The sequence below is a fragment of the Simochromis diagramma genome, unplaced genomic scaffold (genome assembly GCF_900408965.1).
Source record: "Simochromis diagramma unplaced genomic scaffold, fSimDia1.1 OVJJ01000419.1, whole genome shotgun sequence".
NCBI classification, from domain to species: Eukaryota; Metazoa; Chordata; class Actinopteri; order Cichliformes; family Cichlidae; genus Simochromis; species Simochromis diagramma.
In genome coordinates this window covers 926,859-945,478 of record NW_024387244.1, presented here as the reverse complement: position 1 = coordinate 945,478, position 18,620 = coordinate 926,859, and the positions used below count along the sequence as shown (strand labels likewise).

General features: G+C 48.4%; 1 protein-coding gene across 8 annotated transcripts in view; it reads left to right on the top strand.

Annotated features, from left to right (window-relative positions):
• The window catches only part of LOC120747299 (unconventional myosin-IXb), a 52,757-nt gene extending 35,393 nt beyond the window's left edge, over positions 1-17,364 (top strand). The window contains exons 7-45 of one of the 8 annotated variants that reach the window (XM_040053074.1): positions 322-421; positions 1,627-1,727; positions 2,039-2,168; positions 2,255-2,344; positions 2,490-2,606; positions 2,716-2,850; positions 3,179-3,300; positions 3,398-3,539; positions 3,627-3,822; positions 4,269-4,344; positions 4,758-4,850; positions 6,291-6,404; positions 7,164-7,203; positions 7,298-7,420; positions 7,512-7,592; positions 7,740-7,850; positions 8,015-8,140; positions 8,230-8,379; positions 8,461-8,621; positions 8,716-9,813; positions 9,907-9,973; positions 10,087-10,202; positions 10,334-10,446; positions 10,537-10,721; positions 10,803-10,910; positions 11,011-11,181; positions 11,274-11,315; positions 11,389-11,500; positions 11,595-11,668; positions 12,762-12,954; positions 13,032-13,160; positions 13,253-13,358; positions 13,496-13,627; positions 13,927-14,050; positions 14,222-14,272; positions 14,879-14,994; positions 15,092-15,228; positions 15,339-15,393; positions 15,658-15,775. In XM_040053074.1, coding sequence (XP_039909008.1) covers positions 322-421; positions 1,627-1,727; positions 2,039-2,168; positions 2,255-2,344; positions 2,490-2,606; positions 2,716-2,850; positions 3,179-3,300; positions 3,398-3,539; positions 3,627-3,822; positions 4,269-4,344; positions 4,758-4,850; positions 6,291-6,404; positions 7,164-7,203; positions 7,298-7,420; positions 7,512-7,592; positions 7,740-7,850; positions 8,015-8,140; positions 8,230-8,379; positions 8,461-8,621; positions 8,716-9,813; positions 9,907-9,973; positions 10,087-10,202; positions 10,334-10,446; positions 10,537-10,721; positions 10,803-10,910; positions 11,011-11,181; positions 11,274-11,315; positions 11,389-11,500; positions 11,595-11,668; positions 12,762-12,954; positions 13,032-13,160; positions 13,253-13,358; positions 13,496-13,627; positions 13,927-14,050; positions 14,222-14,272; positions 14,879-14,994; positions 15,092-15,228; positions 15,339-15,352 — 5,296 coding nt within the window. In that variant the 3' untranslated portion in view covers positions 15,353-15,393; positions 15,658-15,775. Of the gene's footprint in view, positions 1-321; positions 422-1,626; positions 1,728-2,038; positions 2,169-2,254; positions 2,345-2,489; positions 2,607-2,715; positions 2,851-3,178; positions 3,301-3,397; positions 3,540-3,626; positions 3,823-4,268; positions 4,345-4,757; positions 4,851-6,290; positions 6,405-7,163; positions 7,204-7,297; positions 7,421-7,511; positions 7,593-7,739; positions 7,851-8,014; positions 8,141-8,229; positions 8,380-8,460; positions 8,622-8,715; positions 9,814-9,906; positions 9,974-10,086; positions 10,203-10,333; positions 10,447-10,536; positions 10,722-10,802; positions 10,911-11,010; positions 11,182-11,273; positions 11,316-11,388; positions 11,501-11,594; positions 11,669-12,761; positions 12,955-13,031; positions 13,161-13,252; positions 13,359-13,495; positions 13,628-13,926; positions 14,051-14,221; positions 14,273-14,878; positions 14,995-15,091; positions 15,241-15,338; positions 15,394-15,657 lie in introns of all 8 variants that reach the window. The other 7 variants (XM_040053068.1, XM_040053075.1, XM_040053069.1 and 4 more) reach the window with 7 other exon arrangements.
• Positions 17,365-18,620: the final 1,256 nt, after the last annotated feature.

The following is an 18,620-nucleotide window of genomic DNA, read 5'->3' as shown; positions in this document are numbered from 1 at the left end:
CCCGCTCCGTGTGCGCCGTTAATCACATAGTTGCAGTTGACGGTGCGTCTGCTGGGTGGTGTTATTGTTTCTTAGTGATAAGTGTGGAAACTCATTACTCCCGTGTGCTCATACAACAAAGCTACCTGCTCGCTGATAGCACCAGTGGAAAACTACTGTAAACAGCACCGAGCTTCAGACTTTATAAAGTGTGTTGACTCAGTCTGTTTGTGGCCATAAGCTCGTACATCTACTAATGAACAGCAATGGTATAAAAATGAAGGGAACTTTTTCCCTCAGTAATAACTTGGTGTAAAGTTCATGTTTCTTTTCCTTTTCCAGGAACTATCACGTGTTTTACTACCTGCTGCTGGGCGCTTCAGAGGAAGAACGAAAGGAGTTCAAGTTGCTGCCGCCTGAAGACTATTTCTACCTCAAGCAGGTACAGAGTCGCTGCTCCGGCGCTACAGGGGCCTCAGTCGCCCTCCTCCAGGGCCTCCTGTGACAAATGTGATAAATATGGAAATGAACAAGATTTATTTATTTAAAATATTCGTCTGGTGTTTTGGCCCCAGCATCTGCTCGATCTGCAGCTGGGCTTTAGCTAAGATAACATTTAAAGCAGGTTTTATTTAGGAAGCTGCCTGCATCCTTTTAATGTTTCATGGCAGGCTCACGTTTTGGTTTTTTCCACCAGCAATGGAAATGTTTCTTAAGTATTAAGTAATCAGATTTGAGTTACACTCATCAGGACGGCTGACGAGCTCATTTATACCTAAAATGAAGCATTTTCAGATAAAGTGTGACGTCTCTTTTGATAGATCAGGAATCAGCGAGCTTTCCTATCTAAACTATTTTCTCCATTTAATTTCAGTCTTCTGTTTTCGGCCCACCAAATAACTTTCCTGTTGATTTTTAACCTTTGAACCTGGTCATGGGCGTGGCCTTTACAGCAGGGGTCGGCCACCCCGGGCACTCGTGCCACAGCTGGCACGCGAAGGGTTAACTGATGGCACGACACGCAGTGAGTTAATCTGAGAAGGTGCATCAGAAATAAATGGCCGGGCCAGCGGTGCACATCGCAGATTAGCTCGCGTAGACACATTAGTTGTGCCGCTTCTTAATGACGCTATCTTAGCTAACAACCCCAACTACCAGATTCAGCTTGTAATTGGCTAAAAATCACTCCGCCTACCGGTGACAGAGGCGTTGCTATCTGGCAGTTTTTACACTTCAAACGCATCAGCGATCTGTCTGCTCAGCATCAGCACCACGGAAATACACACAAACACAACCACTGATATAGAGCGTTATTACATGTATTGCTAATGCCACGGTTGCTATGGCGCAGTGACGTCTGAGGGAGTTTTAGACGCCACTCGTCATCAGAAAGGTGGCCGACCCCTGCACTACAGTCACACTGTGCTTCCCTTTGAGTGACCTGATATATTCATGAATGCAGCCAAGCTGCAGTCCGTGTGTCCTGCATGTTAATGAGCCGCTCTTTGTTCTCTCTCGTTGTTATTCCCCTCTCCTCCACCTGCTTTTCACACGCCTCCGTCCTTCACCCGTGTGTCCGTTTTGCGCTTCACCTTTTTATTTCCATCTCCAAACACTCGATAACTGCCTCGTTCTTGTTCCTCGCAGCAAAATTTTAAGATTGAAGATGAGGAAGATTTGCGTCACGATTTTGAACGGCTGCAGCAGGCGATGGAAATGGTCGGCTTCCTTCCCGCCACCAAGAAACAGTAAGTGAAGTGAAAGCCTCGCTGTTCCACGCAGAAGCATCTTTGCCTTCAGTCCTGTAAACACGAGTTATTTTAGTGTGAGCACTGAGTCACATTACCAGCCCCAGATTACAACAAAGATACTTTTCAGAGCCTGGCAGTCTCTGCAGCTAATGAGCCAATCAGCCAGTTTATTAGAGACGGCGTGCAGCTACTACAATGGCTCTATTCAGTTCACAGCTCAAAGGGACGCTCGGGCTGAAGACCAGCACCACACGTGTCTCATGTTTGTCTTCTTTCTAAAGTGTGTCATTGTTATTATTGTGTCGCAGGATCTTTTCTGTGCTCTCCGCCATCCTGTACCTTGGCAACGTGACCTACACGAAGAAGGCAACGGGCCGAGATGAAGGCTTGGACGTGGGCCCACCAGAGGTCCTGGCAACCCTCTCTGACCTACTAAAGGTAACGTGAATGTGTGTTTGTGACTCCGTGCTTCAGTTTGTGTAGGTGTGTGCGGCTGCCACTGTTAAACTGCTGATGTCACTCAGGTTAAAGAGGAGCTGCTGGTGGAGGCGCTGACTAAGAGGAAGACGGTGACGGTCAACGACAAGCTGATCCTGCCCTACAGACACTCTGAGGTGGGCTCAGGAGCATCAGTGCAGTCTCTCATTAGCGTCTACTTCCTCTTTATCCGTGCTTTGGATTTCCTCTTCCTGTTGGTGTGTTCTGGGTTTTTCTGCCTCTAACGCTCTGTGCATCGCCCCCTCTTTTATCTCCTATCAGGCCATCACAGCACGAGACTCTATGGCCAAATCTCTGTACAGCGCCTTATTTGACTGGATTGTCCTGCGCATCAATCACGCACTGCTCAATAAGAAAGACATGGAGGAGTCTGTTCCAGTAAGAAACACACACATCAGAAAGTGCAAAGACATGAAAAGTCCAGTTAGGTCGCCTCCCTTTGTTCGCTTGGCGCTGGCGTTCACTTGGCGTTCTGGTTGTTTTCCAGTGCTTATCCATCGGTGTCCTGGACATTTTTGGCTTCGAGGACTTTGAGACAAACAGCTTCGAGCAGTTTTGCATCAACTATGCAAACGAGCAGCTGCAGTATTACTTCAACCATCACATCTTCAATCTGGAGCAGGTGAGACGTGCAGTGGACGCTGCACTGTCAGGAGGTTTGCCTTCGAGCGCCTCAGACGAACGAATCTCTGTTTATGATAACGAGCGTGTGAAGGATGACTCATCCAAACATTACCCGATCTCCGCGGAGGAGAACCGTTATGTGGGAGTTCGTGCTGGTTTATAAATCAAGTTATTGTAATAATATTGCATTTTTGTAGTCAAACATAACTTTGCAGTCACACGATGGTGCAGTTTGTTTCTTTTTGAGACTAAAAATCCGGATATTTGGGTTAAAAGAGCAGCGGTGACACGTTTAACCTCTTAATGCTCTGTCCTGTCGCATCCAGGAGGAGTACCAAGCAGAGGGCATCACCTGGCACAACATCGACTACATAGACAACGTGGGCTGCATCCATCTCATCAGCAAGAAACCCACTGGCCTGCTCTACCTCCTGGATGAGGAGAGCAAGTAAGAAAAGTTTATTTTAATCGACGTCGATTTATCCTGATTTTCTTTTTTCCTTAATCTGTGCTTCTCTCATCGTTCCTTCTTCTCTGTGACCCAGCTTTCCACATGCCACAGATGAGACTTTATTAGCCAAATTCAAGCAGCAGCACCAGTGCAACAAATACTTTGTCCCCACGCCGGTCATGGAGCCCGCCTTCGTCATCCAGCACTTTGCTGGGAAAGTAAAATATCACATCAAGGTAGGGAGTGGAGACAAAAGGACGATTGGACCTCGGTTTGAGTGCGAGGGTTTGTGTCTCACTCGTAACTGCCTCTCACCTCACCAGGATTTCCGGGAGAAGAACACAGACCACATGCGCCCGGACATTGTGGCGCTGCTGCGGAGCAGCGACAGAGCGTACGTGCGGCAGCTCATAGGCATGGACCCGGTGGCCATGTTTCGATGGGGCATCCTGAGAGCTACGATCAGGGGCCTCGCTGCTTTCAACGAGGCCGGTCGCACCTGGGCAGCAAAAACTGCAGGTGTGTTATTAGTGTGAAGACTTCCTAAGTGCCAGATTAATTATTTAGCACATGATTAATCTTAATAACTGAAATGAATCGTCTGCAAAATAATCTGAATTCTGCAGATGAATTAATTGTTAAGCTGATAATTATAAAAGACTGCATTGGTTTCAGTGAAAGTGAGCGATCTGATGACTTTCACTGCTGCAGTGTCTCTGCTCCGTCATTGTGCACATAGAAGTAATGCAGCCTGCAGAGTTGAGGCTAAAGTTCCTCTAAAACTGTTCCCACAAGTCTGATTTGCTGCCTTTTTATTTGCATTATCAAGATTAAATATACTAAACACACAAAAAAAGAGTCATGTGACTTTGATAACACCTTTTTCCTGCCAGAAACTTTGAAATCGAACGGCTTTCCCGATGTTAATAATGATTTTTCTCTCTTGTGTTTGTTCGGGGTGTCAGGTGTTATCCGTCCAGTCACCAGAACTCCTTTAGGAGAGCTTCAGCGGTGCAATACCGCAATAGAAAGAATGTACAAGTAAGTAACGTCATTCAACACGAAACTATGAAACTCGCCGTCTGGGTGTCGTGCTCGGGCTGGTTTTTTAACCTTCAGGCTCTTCTGGAGGAAATCTGTGCCTGTGGACGTGGCAGCTAATAACGGTGTTATTGTCACGAAGCACAGACTGATTGTTTTAAACAGGATCAACATAATGTTCACCCTTCATGAAGCTGCCACACACACACACCAGCTTCCTGTTGGAGGTGAAAGATCTGGACCTCCACATTGATCCTTTCTGCTTTGTTACTGTCTAATTTGAATTGAATCCTCAGCACTGGCACAGACGCATCTCTCACCAGCGCCGCTAAAGATAAATCCTCCTTCACTTTACCTCCGTCACCCATATCCTCTGTGTGTGCGGTTCTCTCCTCTCCGTTTCCCCTCCACAGACGAGCTTCTATGCTCGATTTCTACTTTGATCACTCAGAGGAGCGCCCTCTAGAGGCCTTTGAAGACATCTTTGCTAGCTTTGACAGTAAGAAGTAAGTGAATTTGTTTGGCCAGGTGAGAGACGCGAGACACCAGAGAGCACGAGGCCAAACAGGAAGGAACTGCGTTTTGTTTTGTGCCGTTTTCTGAGTTTGCTCTCGTTTACAAACAAAGCGATCATCCGAGCTGTCCAACCACAGCACTCGGATACGTTACATGCTAAAATGTCTGCTCCCTTAAATATGGAGTCAGCCCAGCACAGCAGCCGAACTGAGCTCAGCAGAGTCGTGCTTCCTCTTCCCTCACTGTAAACCCCCAGCTGCAATAATCCCTCTTCCTCGTATTTATTATTCTTGCTGTAGAGCGCAGGACAGTGTTTGAGCTGGTCGCTCTGATTAGCCACCTGGATTACTTGCATCAGGAAGCGCTCGCAGACACTGGTGCAGGTGCCGACAGCCCTGCTCTCGCACACAAAGACGACTGAGAGCTTTCAGAGACTGGAACAAAACCATAACAGATATTTTTGGTCTGCTGAGACCTCTGCCTCCTGCCTGCAGGTCTGAAATTATGTTTCAAAAACACCCTAAATTCAGTTTTCACCAATATTCAATCGCCCGACGCTTTCCAGATCTGCAGCAGTGAGCTGCAGAGGTTATGTTTCACTGGCACATTAATTGTTGTTCCTTCACTGCCTGACCTCCTGTTCTCGTGTCCAGTCGTGGTAAGTACTGCAAAAGTAATGCATGGACTAGATCTGAGGCACGGAAAAGCCCCGTGTGCCATTAACCTCACCGGCCTCTGTTGAAGTACCAGAGGACGTCCAGCAGCCACACAGCCAGTAACAGCCGCAGCATGGAGACAGAGGGAACAGCAGCTCTGCATGTGAACTCACCACAGTGTGTGTGTGTGTGTGTGTGTCTGTGCATGTGTGTGTGTGTGTGTGTGGGTGGGTGTGTCTGTGCATGTCTGTGTGCGTGCGCGTGTGTGTCTGTGGGTGTGGGTGTGTGTATGTGTGCGTGTCTGTGTGTGTGCGCGTGCGTGCGTGTGTGTGTCTGTCTGTGTGCGTGCATGTGTGTGCGTGTGTGTCTGTGTGTGCATGCGTGTGTGTGCGTGCGTGCGTGTGTGTGTGTGTCTGTGTGTGTGCGTGCGTGCATGTGTGTGCGTGCCCGACCCTGTATCTCCCGACCTCTGTGTCCTTTTTTTGCTCTTATAGGGCTTCATAGCTTCCTGGTTGTGTGTCTGTGTGTTGTGGTTTCCTTCTACATGAACACTAAAGGTTTTGTGGGTCATTCTTCACAGTGTGAAAGCTGACGTTTCTCCTGAGTGTGTGTTTTTGGTGGTTTGTTTTCCTAACAGAGATGTTTTGTCACACCCCGCTTTACTTCTTTTCTTTCCCTCCTTCTTTGCCCCTTCTCTGTTCCCCCCCACCTCTCCTGCTTCCCCTCCCTCCCCCCTGTTTACGCCGATTGTGCGTGTGCGTGCGGTGTGATCAGAAACATGCATGCAGAGATCATCAGCTCCATTAAGAACTTGCAGCTGGATGGTGAGGACCCTCGCAAACTGCTGCAGTCCTGGGGTCGCCTCCGCTTCCCGCGACACGTCCTTCAGTGAGTCTGCAGACAGACCTGGCATCAGCTCCTGCTCAGATCAGTGCAGCTCAGGCAGACCATGCTCATGTTAAACTTTATTTAAATAATAAAGTAGATCACACGTGTTTGGAGCTGGAGTCGATATTTCCAGCAGTGACTAGTTTCCGCGGTCACATTTAAAGCCAGATGATTCCAGTCTGATGTGATTTGATCAAATAAAATATTCATTATTGCATTTTCATATTGTTAGCTCTGGTGTGTAGGTGCCGAGGTTTCTTGAAGGCTGAAACGCCATGAATACTTTTGTTTGCTGCTGCATGAATTTCCAGACTGTTGGCATGCAAGGTCCTTCAGAGCATCTTGTGACGTAATGGCCCAGCAGCCTTGCAGCATGTTACATTTTACAGCAGAAGCAGCGGCGAGGATTTGAAGTTTAGGGTTTTGTTTTTATGCAGTGATGAAAGAGCGAGTACGTCTGAGTGCGAGCCTCTGCTGGGCTCATTGTGTAGAGTTACATCCCGTCTCCTGCAGCATACATCCTCTTCCTCTGTCTGTCGTCCTTCCCTCGTCACTCACCTTCTCATCAGTCTTGCTTCTCGCGCTCGTCATTCATCCGATTCAGGTCCAAGCCTAATGTTCATCGCTGTCTGCGCATGAAGGAGTCACCCATCCATACTAACCTGGCCTTCACGTACATCATCCGCTTCCTCATTAAGTCGTCAGGCGTTCAGCACTTCTGTCCGTCAGACTCAAAGTTTGTTTCTTCACTTTTTGCAGGAAAAACAAGGGCATCAAAATAAGGCAACCCATCCCAAAGGTAAAGTGTAAAGGCAGATAAGCCTGAGATTGTGCTCTTCCTCAGTTTGAAGATTGCAAGCAAAGGAATTCATCTTCCATTTGTTGCTCTGCAGAGTTTGCTGGATTCTCGATCTCTAAAGTTCATCGTGAGCCTGACGTTGCAGGATCGCACTACCAAGTCTCTGCTCCACCTGCACAAGAAGAAGAAGCCTCCCAGCATCAGTGCCCAGTTCCAGGTAACTTTACCTGTAACCTTATCTGCACATTGTGCTTGCAAACAATCGCCTCCGCGAAGCTTCGGCAAACCGCTGTTTTTGTTGTCCTCAGACTTCTCTGACCAAACTCTTAGAGACTCTAAACAGAGCCGAGCCTTTCTTCATTCGGTGTATCCGCTCCAATGCTGAGAAGGTAAGCGTGATTCTTTAGTCGTTGATGTTTTCTTTCTTTTTAAATGCAATAACAGCGTAAATTCTTGGTGCTTTTAATAACAAGAACTCGTCACATTGTTACCACTTTGTAAATGATGATCGTGGGTATTTATGTCAAACTGAGCAGAAGGAGATGCATCTGGATGAAGCCTTGGTGCTGCAGCAGCTGCGATACACGGGTATGCTGGAGACCGTTCGCATCAGGAGGTCCGGCTACGGAGCCAAGTACACATTCCAGGTATTGCAAACGTGCCCTTCCTTTGGGAAATTCACTTCAGGCACGGAGTTCATATTTTCATGTTGATTAGATGTTAATATTCTGGTCTGCGTCAGGGCACACGTGAAAAACAGAAGTGGAAACTGCTCCACCTGCTGTATTCATATGCTTTTCTGTTCCTGCAGGACTTCATGGAGCAGTTCAGGGTTTTGCTGCCAAAGAACGCGACTGCCTGCAAAGAGGACATCTCAGCGCTGCTTGAGAAGAAGATGGGCCTCAACCCGACCACATACCAGATAGGCAAAACAAAGGTACAACCTGTTACGCTCCTATAAACGTGGTCCTGCAGACACCAGCATCCACATTCGTGATGCCACCCTGGTGTGTTTTGTCCTTTCAGGTGTTCTTGAAAGAGCTCGAGCGACAGCAGCTGCAGGACGTGCTGCACAAGGACGTAATGCGCAAGATCATCTTCCTTCAGCGCTGGGTCAGAGCTCACCTGCAGAGGAAAGAGTTTCTAGAAATGAGGCAGGCGGCCGTCACGATCCAGGTAAACGCAGACCCGATTCCAAACTCTGGGAGGTATTTTAAGAACGGTGCTGATTGTTTTCACCGTCGCCCTCTCTCTCAGCGTTCATGGCGTCGGTACCGCAGAGAGGAGCAAAGACGGCAGGCGGCAACTCTGATCCAGGCGGTGTGGAGAGGCCACAGACAGAGATCGGCGTACGCCAAGCAAAGAAGAGGCGCTACCAAAATCCAGGCCCTGGTCAGAGGACACTCTGCACGCAGAAGGTAGAAAACACACTCGGCAGGGCTGCCTGTGTAATCTGCTGCGTGAGAGGTGACGCTGACAGTCTGGTGTCGCATTATCTGCTGTGCATTTCAGGTGCCATTCAATCCGTGAGGAGAAACGGAAGAAAGAGGAGGAGGAGGAAGAAGAGGCTCGGAGGAGGGCTGCAGAAGAAGAGAGGATGCGAAGGGAAGAGGAGGAAGAGGCAAGAAGAAAAGCAGAAGAGGAGCAAAGGCGAAGAATGGAAGAAGAAGAAGCAGCAAGGAGAAGGGCAGAAGAGGCAGCCAGGAAAGCAAAGGAGCAACGACTTGCAGAGGAACCTCAAACGAGAGAGGACTCGGATATAGAGCTGGTCACTGAGGAGATGCTGGATAAAAACCTCAATGCACGGGGTTTAGAGGAGGAAGAGGAGGGTGAAGATGTTAATAGAAGTTCAAATTCAGAGGAAGAACGTGGCAAAGAGCTGGAGCGTGAGGCAATGCATTCGGAAGCTTGCGGTAACCAAGCTGAGGCTGGACCCCAGCTGGATGAGGAGGAGGAGGATCTGGAGAGCCAAACACTAGAAGAGTCAAAGGCTGATCTGCCCTCTGATAGGCTCATCTCCAGTGCACTTACGCCCACATCTCCAGCTGAGGGCGAGGATAAAGAAGCTAGCACAACCTCCACACCTCCAAACGCTGAACAAAAGAGACCACAATCTTCGACTGTTAACAGGGGCCTGTCGACCAGGAGCCAGGAGAAGAGGGAGCAGAGGAGGCAAAGAGGGCTGGAACACAGCCGCAGAGAGTCCGAGCGAGTCGCCTCGTCTTCATCCACCAACAAGGATCCCACGACCACGCCGAAGAGCAAAAACCAGGAGACATCGAAGCTAAAAGAGCGCTCAGACAGCAAGGAGCTGGACCAGTACACCTTTGTGAACTGGAAAGTGAAGGAAGACAAGGGAGCGAAGAAGGAGGCAAAAAGTTCTCCTCCCTCCGCCGGTCCTGTCCGTCCGTCTTCATTACCTCTGGCGCCCGCCGACTCTTTGTCGGAGAGAAACGGCCTCAGCGAGAATGTCGGCGCGGTAAATCTGCAGCGTCGGCCTGGGGCGATAAAGGAGAAGCCGGAAAAGTGGAGGGGGAGGAGGAGTAACGGGGAGCTCTCTGAGAACATCAGCCCTTCTCCACCTCAAAGCAGAGAACAGACCAAAAAGCTGTACGTCTCAGTCTGCTGGCTGAAGCTACTTTACAACAGTTGGTTCAGTTCGGCTTTTCTTTAATCGATCTTCCTCTTCTGTCTGCGTTTCAGGAATGAAACATTCTCGTCGATCGACAGCTTGTCTCCCGGCTCTGATGCCGGCGCTTCCATCAAAGAGGTATTTTCCGTCGATTCAATGTAAAGTGACCGTTATAGAGAAACGTTTGTCAGTTTGTGGGAACATCTGCGCTCTGATGTCGTGTAAGTAACTGGATATTCTCTGCTGAACAGCTTTCCCTGACTGACAGCTCTGGTGATGTTTCAAAGGGAGGCTCCGTGAGAAAGAGACAGCAGGAGGCTGCCGGGTACCAGGATTCTGCCCACTCAGTCGCATCCACACCTGAGAGGTACCACAGCTGCTGATGGAGTGCAAACACATGTTCTGGTTGCATAAAAAGAAACGAATGAATGTCAGGCGTGTCTGTGACGTGAACAAGTGTGTGGTCGTTCTTATGTGTTTTGCTTCTGTGGATCGCAGGCCCAGCGGTTTCTTCAGCAAAATCTTTAAAAAAGGCAAAGATGCCCAGACTCCAGACAACGGGGAGCTGACCTTCGCTCAGACTCTCAACGAGAAGTCGACCGCATGGGAAGGTAAATCGCACAAGAGGAGTAGCTGAAGCTGCTTGGCTCACCTGCTGTAGTTTCTGGCCTTAACGACTCGGGACGCGTTCTCTCTTTCAGCCCCGATATCCGGACACGCGCCCCGATCTCAATCCGGTGACCGCGGCGGCAAAGCTATAGGCAGAAATCCCAGCATTAAAATCAGCCGAGCCACACGAGTCTCTGAACAGTGGAACGCCTCGCTGGATCGAGAAATCACCAACGCCAACGAGCTGCGGCACCTCGACGAGTTTCTGGGCAACCAGGTGAGCGAAAGGCGACAAGATGACGGACTCGATGTAGGAAATGAGATTCGCACGTTTCTAAAGGGTTTTATTCCTCTGCAGGTGAACGATTTCCGCTCCAGGAGCAAGACGCTGTCAGAGACGGAAAACATCTTTGTGACAGCCACCATGCAGTTCAGAGAGAACATCAAAGCCATGTATTCTCTTCCTGTAAGTCTCTGAGCTGCCATCAAAGCAGCTTCATCACACGATCAACGTTCACCCTCACCATCGTCTCTTCTTCCTCGTTTTCCCTCCCGTCTCCTAACAGAAACCCACCATCGGCTACAAAGGTCTAATGTCAGGCTACCAGAACAAAGTGATGCACCTGGCAGGGAGCAAAAGGAAGGAAGAAGTCCAACTGGTGGTGAACCTGTTCCAGTCGGTGCTGGATGGTTTCATCAGAGGAGAGATGAAGAAGGAGGAGGCTGAACCTGCAAAGGTAAAAACAAAGCAACTCGACTTGTTCAGCTTCGTCACTGCGAATAAGAAAAACAGTGTTCACACCTGTGATTTGTGCCTGTCTGTCGTCAGCCCGCCAAAGCGAGAAAGAAGAGGAGGAAGAAAGACAAAAGTGTAAGTGATGCAGCGTTTGACGTCTTTTATCACAGTAATGATTTTGTCTTTAATTGATTGGTTGTCTTTTCAGGTGGAAAATCTGCTGGATCACATTTTCAGTAACTATCAGGTCAACATTATGCAGTCATGTGACCAGTGTACTTCCTACATCTGGGGCATGGAGAAGGCCTACATGTGCAGCAGTGAGTGAGCCCGACGAAGCGTTTTCAGCACAGCATGCTGTAAAAGACTCAAGTTCAGCTTCGACTGAGTTCAATTCTTAATCTTTTCTCACAGATTGTAAAATGGTGTGCCACAAGAAGTGCATCTCCAAGATAAACACCGACTGCTCCACCTTCTCTGCCAAAAAGGTGGGTTTTCATCATAGACTGTAAGTAAAGGATGGCTGGTTTGCATTTGCCCACCAAAGGTTAGACCTGCACACTCCTGCAGCATGTCGGTGCAGTGGTTCTCCTCCTCCCACCGTCTGCTAACATTCACATCTGGTTAATCCGTGATTTGAAGTCGTGGATGAGAGGAAGGCGAAGTGCTTAAAGTTTGTAGAATACTGTAAACGAGTTAATCCAGTGTTTTAAATGATTCTCATCTACTTCAAATTACCTCCTGTTCCTGTTAACTTAATTTAAAAAACACAAAGATAATAAAAATGATGTGCTAGTTGACATTGTGTGTAAATGTATGTTTAAAGGTGGTGTGTAGTCTAACCTGCACGGAGAGGTCAGGAAGACTACGAAAGGTCACTCCCTTTCATGTCATAGCCACAAAGTAGCCACGCCCAGAATCAAACCTCACTTTGCTTTTAAATGTAACCATAATTTCCTATCATCATGAAGAAGTTTGAAACTCATGTTTGGGACCATGAACTCATCACGAGACGTTTACTGAACTAAAGTCGAGTCATTTTTCTCTCCAGCTGAGGTTTGTTACCATCAGCGTTGCCCTCTACTGGCCATTGGAGAGAATGCAGTTTTAAGAACATTGGCTTCGATTTGCAGTGGTATCCATCTTTTATATACAGTCTGATGTGCATTAAATAAAATACAGGGCTGGGTTAGTGATTGGTTATAAACACTGTGCATAAAAAGTTTTCTAATCCAGCCCCTGTCCCACTAGCTTTGAATAAAAAATACAATTTTCTAATCTAGTAATTTTTTTTCTGCTGGTCTTTTTAAGAAGCGTTTTTGCACTGTCTGCGTCGGCTGCATTTTTATCTTTGATCATAGACACGCAGTGTTTGAAAACGTTAAATAAAGTTAATGAAAGCGGCCCTTCGGGAGGAAGCAGCTGCCTGGGAAGCACGCTTCCACGTGTTCAATAATATTTGGGAACATGTTTTTATATATAACAGCGCAGTGAAGTTTGTAGTGAAAAATGTGTGATTCGGATGTTGCGGGTGGATCATGGCGAGGTCCGACTGACCGCTGCCGTCTGGTGACTCCACAGAATGATGACGAGTTTACCGGGCAGCACTTCGGGGTGCGTGTGTGTCACCTGCTCAATGAAAAGAATCCGGTACCGATGGTGCTGGAAATGATGCTGGAGCACGTGGAGATGCACGGCCTCTACACGGAGGGCATCTATCGCAAATCGGGCTCTGCCAACCGGATGAAAGAGCTTCACCAGAAACTGGACACAGGTCAGACATCAACTTGGTTTCTGCTTTTTCTGACTCCTAAAACGACATCGCTGAGCTGACGACGACTTTGTGTTTAGACCCCAACTCGGCCTGCCTCGAAGACTATCCCATCCACACAGTGACAGGCTTGGTAAAGCAGTGGCTGAGGGAGCTGCCAGACCCACTGATGACCTTCACACATTACAACGACTTCCTGCATGCAGTCGGTGAGGAGGACGTTTCTCACTAGTGCGCTCGTGTCTTTGCATTTTTGTCTGTTTTTGAAGAATTGATTTTTGTTGCATTTTCCTCTCGTCAGACCTTCCAGAGAAGCAGGAGCAGCTTCATGCCATCTATAAAGTGCTGGACGAGCTCCCGACTGCAAATTACAACACCTTGGAGAGGCTCGTCTTCCACCTCGTCAGGCAGGGATCCTCATTTGTTTGATTCCGATCACTTCTCCTGCGCTGAGATGGCTCATTGCGTCCTGTCTTATTTGTTATGCGTGTATTCAGTTAAACGGCGAGGTGATCATTTACAGCAGTGTGTGATTCTCCTGCAGGGTGTGCAAAGAAGAGGCTCACAACCGCATGTCTCCCAACTCGCTGGCCATAGTGTTTGCACCGTGCATCCTCCGCTGCCCGGACAGCGCAGACCCACTGCTCAGCATGAAAGACGTTGCCAAGACAACCACGTAAGACCGCCAAGAAATCTCATGAATGTAATACGAGGGTTGAATTGGGTGGGTGTGGGGTCTTTGTGTTCACTTGGACTCTGAAAGAGGAAATATTTACATTTTAATTTATTCGGTTAAGTCAGTTTATTTTATATAGAACCAATCCTCAAGATGCTTTGTATTGTAATGTTAAGCCGCTAACATAGTAGAAAGAAGCCCCACCAATCACATGAGCCCCTCCCGTGAGCCGTCTAATCGGTCCAAAACCTCCCAAAGGCTGGAAGGAGTGTGGGTCCTGATCGCTCTTTTGTTTGCAGATGTGTGGAGATGCTCATCAACGAGCAGATCCGGCGCTACAACGAGAAGATGGAGGAAATCGAGCAGCTGGAGTACGCCGAGGCTCTAGCCGTTAACCAGCTGAAGCTCAAGAGGCAGAACACGGTGAGGAAGAGAGCGCCGCTCGCCTCTGTCCGCGTCCTTGTCCATTTAGACAAATTAAGTCGACACTAAGAAGCTGGATGAAGGTCACGCAATAAAGTCGACCCCACTGTCAGAATCTGATATCTTTAGCTTCCGTGCGTAACGTGTCCAATGTTCCTTGTCTCTCTTTAGCACTACTGGCGTTTACCGCTCAGGCTACCAGCTCCTTACAAAGGAGCGGTGGTACGTATCATCGATTTCTCCTGGTAGAGTCGACCTTGTAGTTGTAGTTTGTAGTGGTTTGCCATGTCGAGGCGCCTGTGCATGGCATGTAAGATGTGGGTCAAACTTTGGCTGTCGTGTGTGTGTTTGGGGTTTTTCTTTCCTTAATACTGTTTATTCTTCCATACTAACTGGGAATAGACTGCATGTTGCTGTTAACTGGTTTGTGCCCTGCTTGTGATGTGAGAGCACACCGTGGTTCTGGGTTTGAAGGACTGTTACTACCTACGAACAGCTGTTTTGTGACTGATTTGTTCAACCTTAAGAGGAAAGAAGGCCACAGAGCTGTGAAGGTGGTGTTGTCTACAGAGCAATCACTCGGCAGCACATTTTGGTGAAAAGAGTAAAAGTGTGCATTCACTTGGATCTCTTTGAATACTTTCTGTAAGAATTCATATGCAGGTGCATGAAAACCTCCCCATCACCCTGCCTTTCTCTCGACCTCACTAACACCTTTTGGTTCAGTTTCAGGTTTGGGTTAAAGTCATGTGTGCCTGTTTCTTTAGCGTTTGTTATACTGTGGACGTTTTCAGTTTGGGTGAAGGTGTGATCCTCTGTCTTGTGCAGATGCACGAGAAGGTCAGCACTGATCTGAGCGTGGTCCCCGAGAACGAGCCTCTGGATTCGGACACGGAGGCCGAGAAGAACCTGATGGAGCGTATCAAGTCCATCAAACAGGAGAAGTAAGATTGCGCTCTCAGCACTTTTCAGTTCCTCGGGTGTGCTGTCTTCATCGTCCAGTTCCTAATGCATGTGATTTCCTCTTCATCTCACCTTCAGAGAGGATCTTGCCTGTCGCCTGCCAGAGATGGAGCAGCCTGGTTCAGACCAGGAGAATCTCGACTCCGAAGCCTCGCTGAGCTCTGAGAGCCTCTTGGACGAGCAGCAGCGCTCGGCTCACAGCTCGGAGCCTGAAGGTCAGTAGTAAGGTACAGTCTGGACTTCCTACCTGTTTCTGTCTCCTGCGGGTTTCTGACCAGACCGCGGGGCCTGCTGGGCGGGGCCCTTCCTGTCTTTTGTGGCACAGGTCTGGACCAGTGATGGTGAAGGTGGGCGGTGACGTCTGCTCTGTAGCAAAGCAGGTCGGAGGAACGGCAACCGTGTTTTTGTGTGTTTGTGTGCATGTAAATGCATGTGTGGCACGGCTGCATGCTCACGTTTCACCCAAAGTTGATTTGCTGAACATTTGGCGTCCACATCAGATCAGATGCTTGTAATTGTAACTCACTGGGTGCATTTTTTGATTTTTCTTCTTGCCTAACATGGTTGCATGATCTTCCATTTGCCTTTCACTCTGCTGTGAGCCTCTTGGTTAAATATTCCTCATCCTTCCTCTTCTCTTCCAGGACGCGGTGCTCATCAGCTGAGGAGATCCAAACCGCTTTGTCTTCCCAAACCTTCAGATCTGACCCAGAGGCCTAAAGTCCCCGGTGGACGCATCTCTGTGTCGACCCTCACCCCTGCTAGCTCCACCTCTTCTTTGGCCAGCTGCACTTCTTCAACTTCTGAATCCTCCAACGCCTCCTTCAGGCATCCGCTTCAGCGTCGCAACCCCATCATCCCAAACACGGTTAAACTCCCGCAGGGAGTCTGCTCCCAGGCGCCAACCTCGAGTCCACCTCGGTCTCACGCCCCTCCCGGAAGCCGAGCGCCCGCCTTCTCGGTCAAGAGACGAGAGCAGCCCGGCCGCCGTAAAGACAGCACCCAGTCCCTTTACCTCGACGGGTCAGAGTGCGACTTGCTGCTGCGTTTTTCTTCCTGTCCTCCTTCAGCCGCCTCTTCCTCTTCTTCCGTCTCCACGGCTGCGCCCACTCCTCAGCTCCAGCACAGCGACACGAAAGTCTCAAACGTCCACAGACGGTTTTCTGACCCGGACATCCCGTACATGGATGATGAAGTCTGAGCGGGGAGGAGCACAAGCGACTGGAACGGTGAAGAGGATTAAGGACGGCGACCCGCAAGCAGACAAACAAAAGGAATTCAAACGCTCTCGGATTCGACGCAGCAGAGCGCTCGGACAGGCTGGAACTTGATGTGTGTAAAGGAAAGGAGAGACGCGACGCAGGCGCAGCTGCTGCGGCTCCACATGCATGAACCCAGCTCGCACAAACTGCAGCTGCTGCTGTCTGAGGGAACTAACGTGTCGTTAGTCAAAAGGACTGGACCACATGTTGCCAAGCACCTTTTCAATCTTTTTAATATGTTGTCCTCACTGTTGATTACTTCAGTGGGACCAGAGGCAGTTTCCTCCCGCAGCCTCATAATGATTTTTTTTTTAAATTTGTGCTAATTCAAGAAAATATTGCAGGTTTCAGTCGCACTTTTCATTTCTTAGTTCTCCCAGTGAGTGAAACCCGCTCGCTGAAACGTTAGCTAGTGCCTTGATGTTGTACATTGACTTGTTAAAAAGCTCATTCTCATGTCACGATGATGGAACGGTGCTCGCAGAGGGAGGGATGTGTTTGTCGTGGAAAACAAGGACCTAAACCTGCACATTGTGACTGTTGCACACACACAGCATTCTCTGTTCGCCTTCATGTTTTACCCGCCGCACAACACACACCAAATAGGAAGTCATTGCATTCACGCAGCAAAGGGAACGGGAGCAGCACACGCCACTTTCTCCACGGAAACCCACACAAACCCAGCCACGATCCAAGAGCGGTGCCACCGCGTGTCCTTGAACTTCCCCTCCTCTAAAATCACTCGGTCCCATTATTAGAAAAGTCTGCTGAAGCACAGCTCCGGCCAACTTTGTATGAGATGTAATACTAATGTTCCTCTCTGACTGCTGATGATGATGATGTATGATGATGTTAGTTCGTCTGGATTATGAGGAAGATGTTCTGATGTGTAACAGAGTGCATGGTGACTTTGACTGAATGAGCTGTAATGTTTATTAGTATTAACATGAAAATACAGTACATGATGCTTGTAACGTGCGCTGCTCTGTGCTTCCATCACGCACAATTAGAACGATTTTCTTTTACGCTGCAAACAGAAGCTGGTGATAAACAAGCGTTATTAAAATAAATCTGTAGGACGTTTATAAACTCTCCAGGAGTTAGTCTGCTCCAAATCAGGTTCATAGGTTGACTTGGACCTTCAGCACAGACAATATGTAGTAACATGAAACTAGAAATACTGCACATCACGGCATTACATTAGGTACATGTTGCTAGTACTGGGTACAGACCACCTGGTGTGGTCTCCTGCTGGTGTAGCTCAGCTGCTTCAGGGTTTAACATGTTCAGAGATGATCTTCTGCACTCCTATAAGCTCCAAGCCGTCGGGCCAGCCTCTGATCTTTAGCATCAAACTGCCGCTCGCTGGATATTTGCTCTTATTTGGATCGTTATCTGTAATCCCCAGAGATGGTTGTGTGGGACAATCCCAGCAGATCAGCAGTCTTTGAAATCCTCACACCAACAACCAGCCCTGTTCAGTATCACTTAAATCCCCTTTCTTGCTCATTTTGATGCTCATTTTGAGCTTCAGCAGGTCGTCTTGATTATATCTGCGTGTTTAAAAGCTGACTCGGCTGATTTGATATTTGCATTAACCACTAGGTGAACAGGTGTACCTAATAAAGTGGCCGGAGTGTGTGTGTTTAACATTTTGCTTTAAGATGGCTAAAACTCCCAGAGGTGGGTATAATTTTACAGTCTCGCGGAGCCATTCCTGCATTAAACAGTTATTACAACTCGGGTCAGGTCTTCTTAAATGAGCCGCTTCTTTGTCACAGTAAACTGCAGCCGTCTGCACAGACCTCGCTGCTTTTGATTTTGTGTGGAGTGGAATTAATGCACCTTGAGCACACAAAGGCTCCACAGTTCAGGATCAGCTGCCACAAAGCAAGATCTGTTTTTCAAGTGATGTCATACGAGTCATTTCTTCAGACTTCATAAAGCTGCACCAGAGCCGCACACAGGAAATTACACCAACATGAGTTTTAACAGTGTCACGCAAGCGCCCCTTGAAGTGGTTACATTTATTTTTACGCCTTGAGCTGTGGTCAGCATTTTCCTTCCTGGTCGTGGGTGATTTACCAGCCTCGCACACCATCCACTGTTAAGCAAATTAAAGTTTATGTAGTTTCACGTACCTCCATGCGGGTTGGGATACGAGAGTCTGATAGATGATTGTTCTCCTCTCTGCACCACCCACACAGCTGGGCATGCTCAGGTGGAAGCGCGCTGCAGTGATAGGTATGTGGGGTCTTTGAACTAGGTTAACAAATCATTAAAAAGTGTTTGTTTGCACCTGTTAGGTGGGATAAAGTCCTGAAGCGTTCAAGGCCTGAACAGAC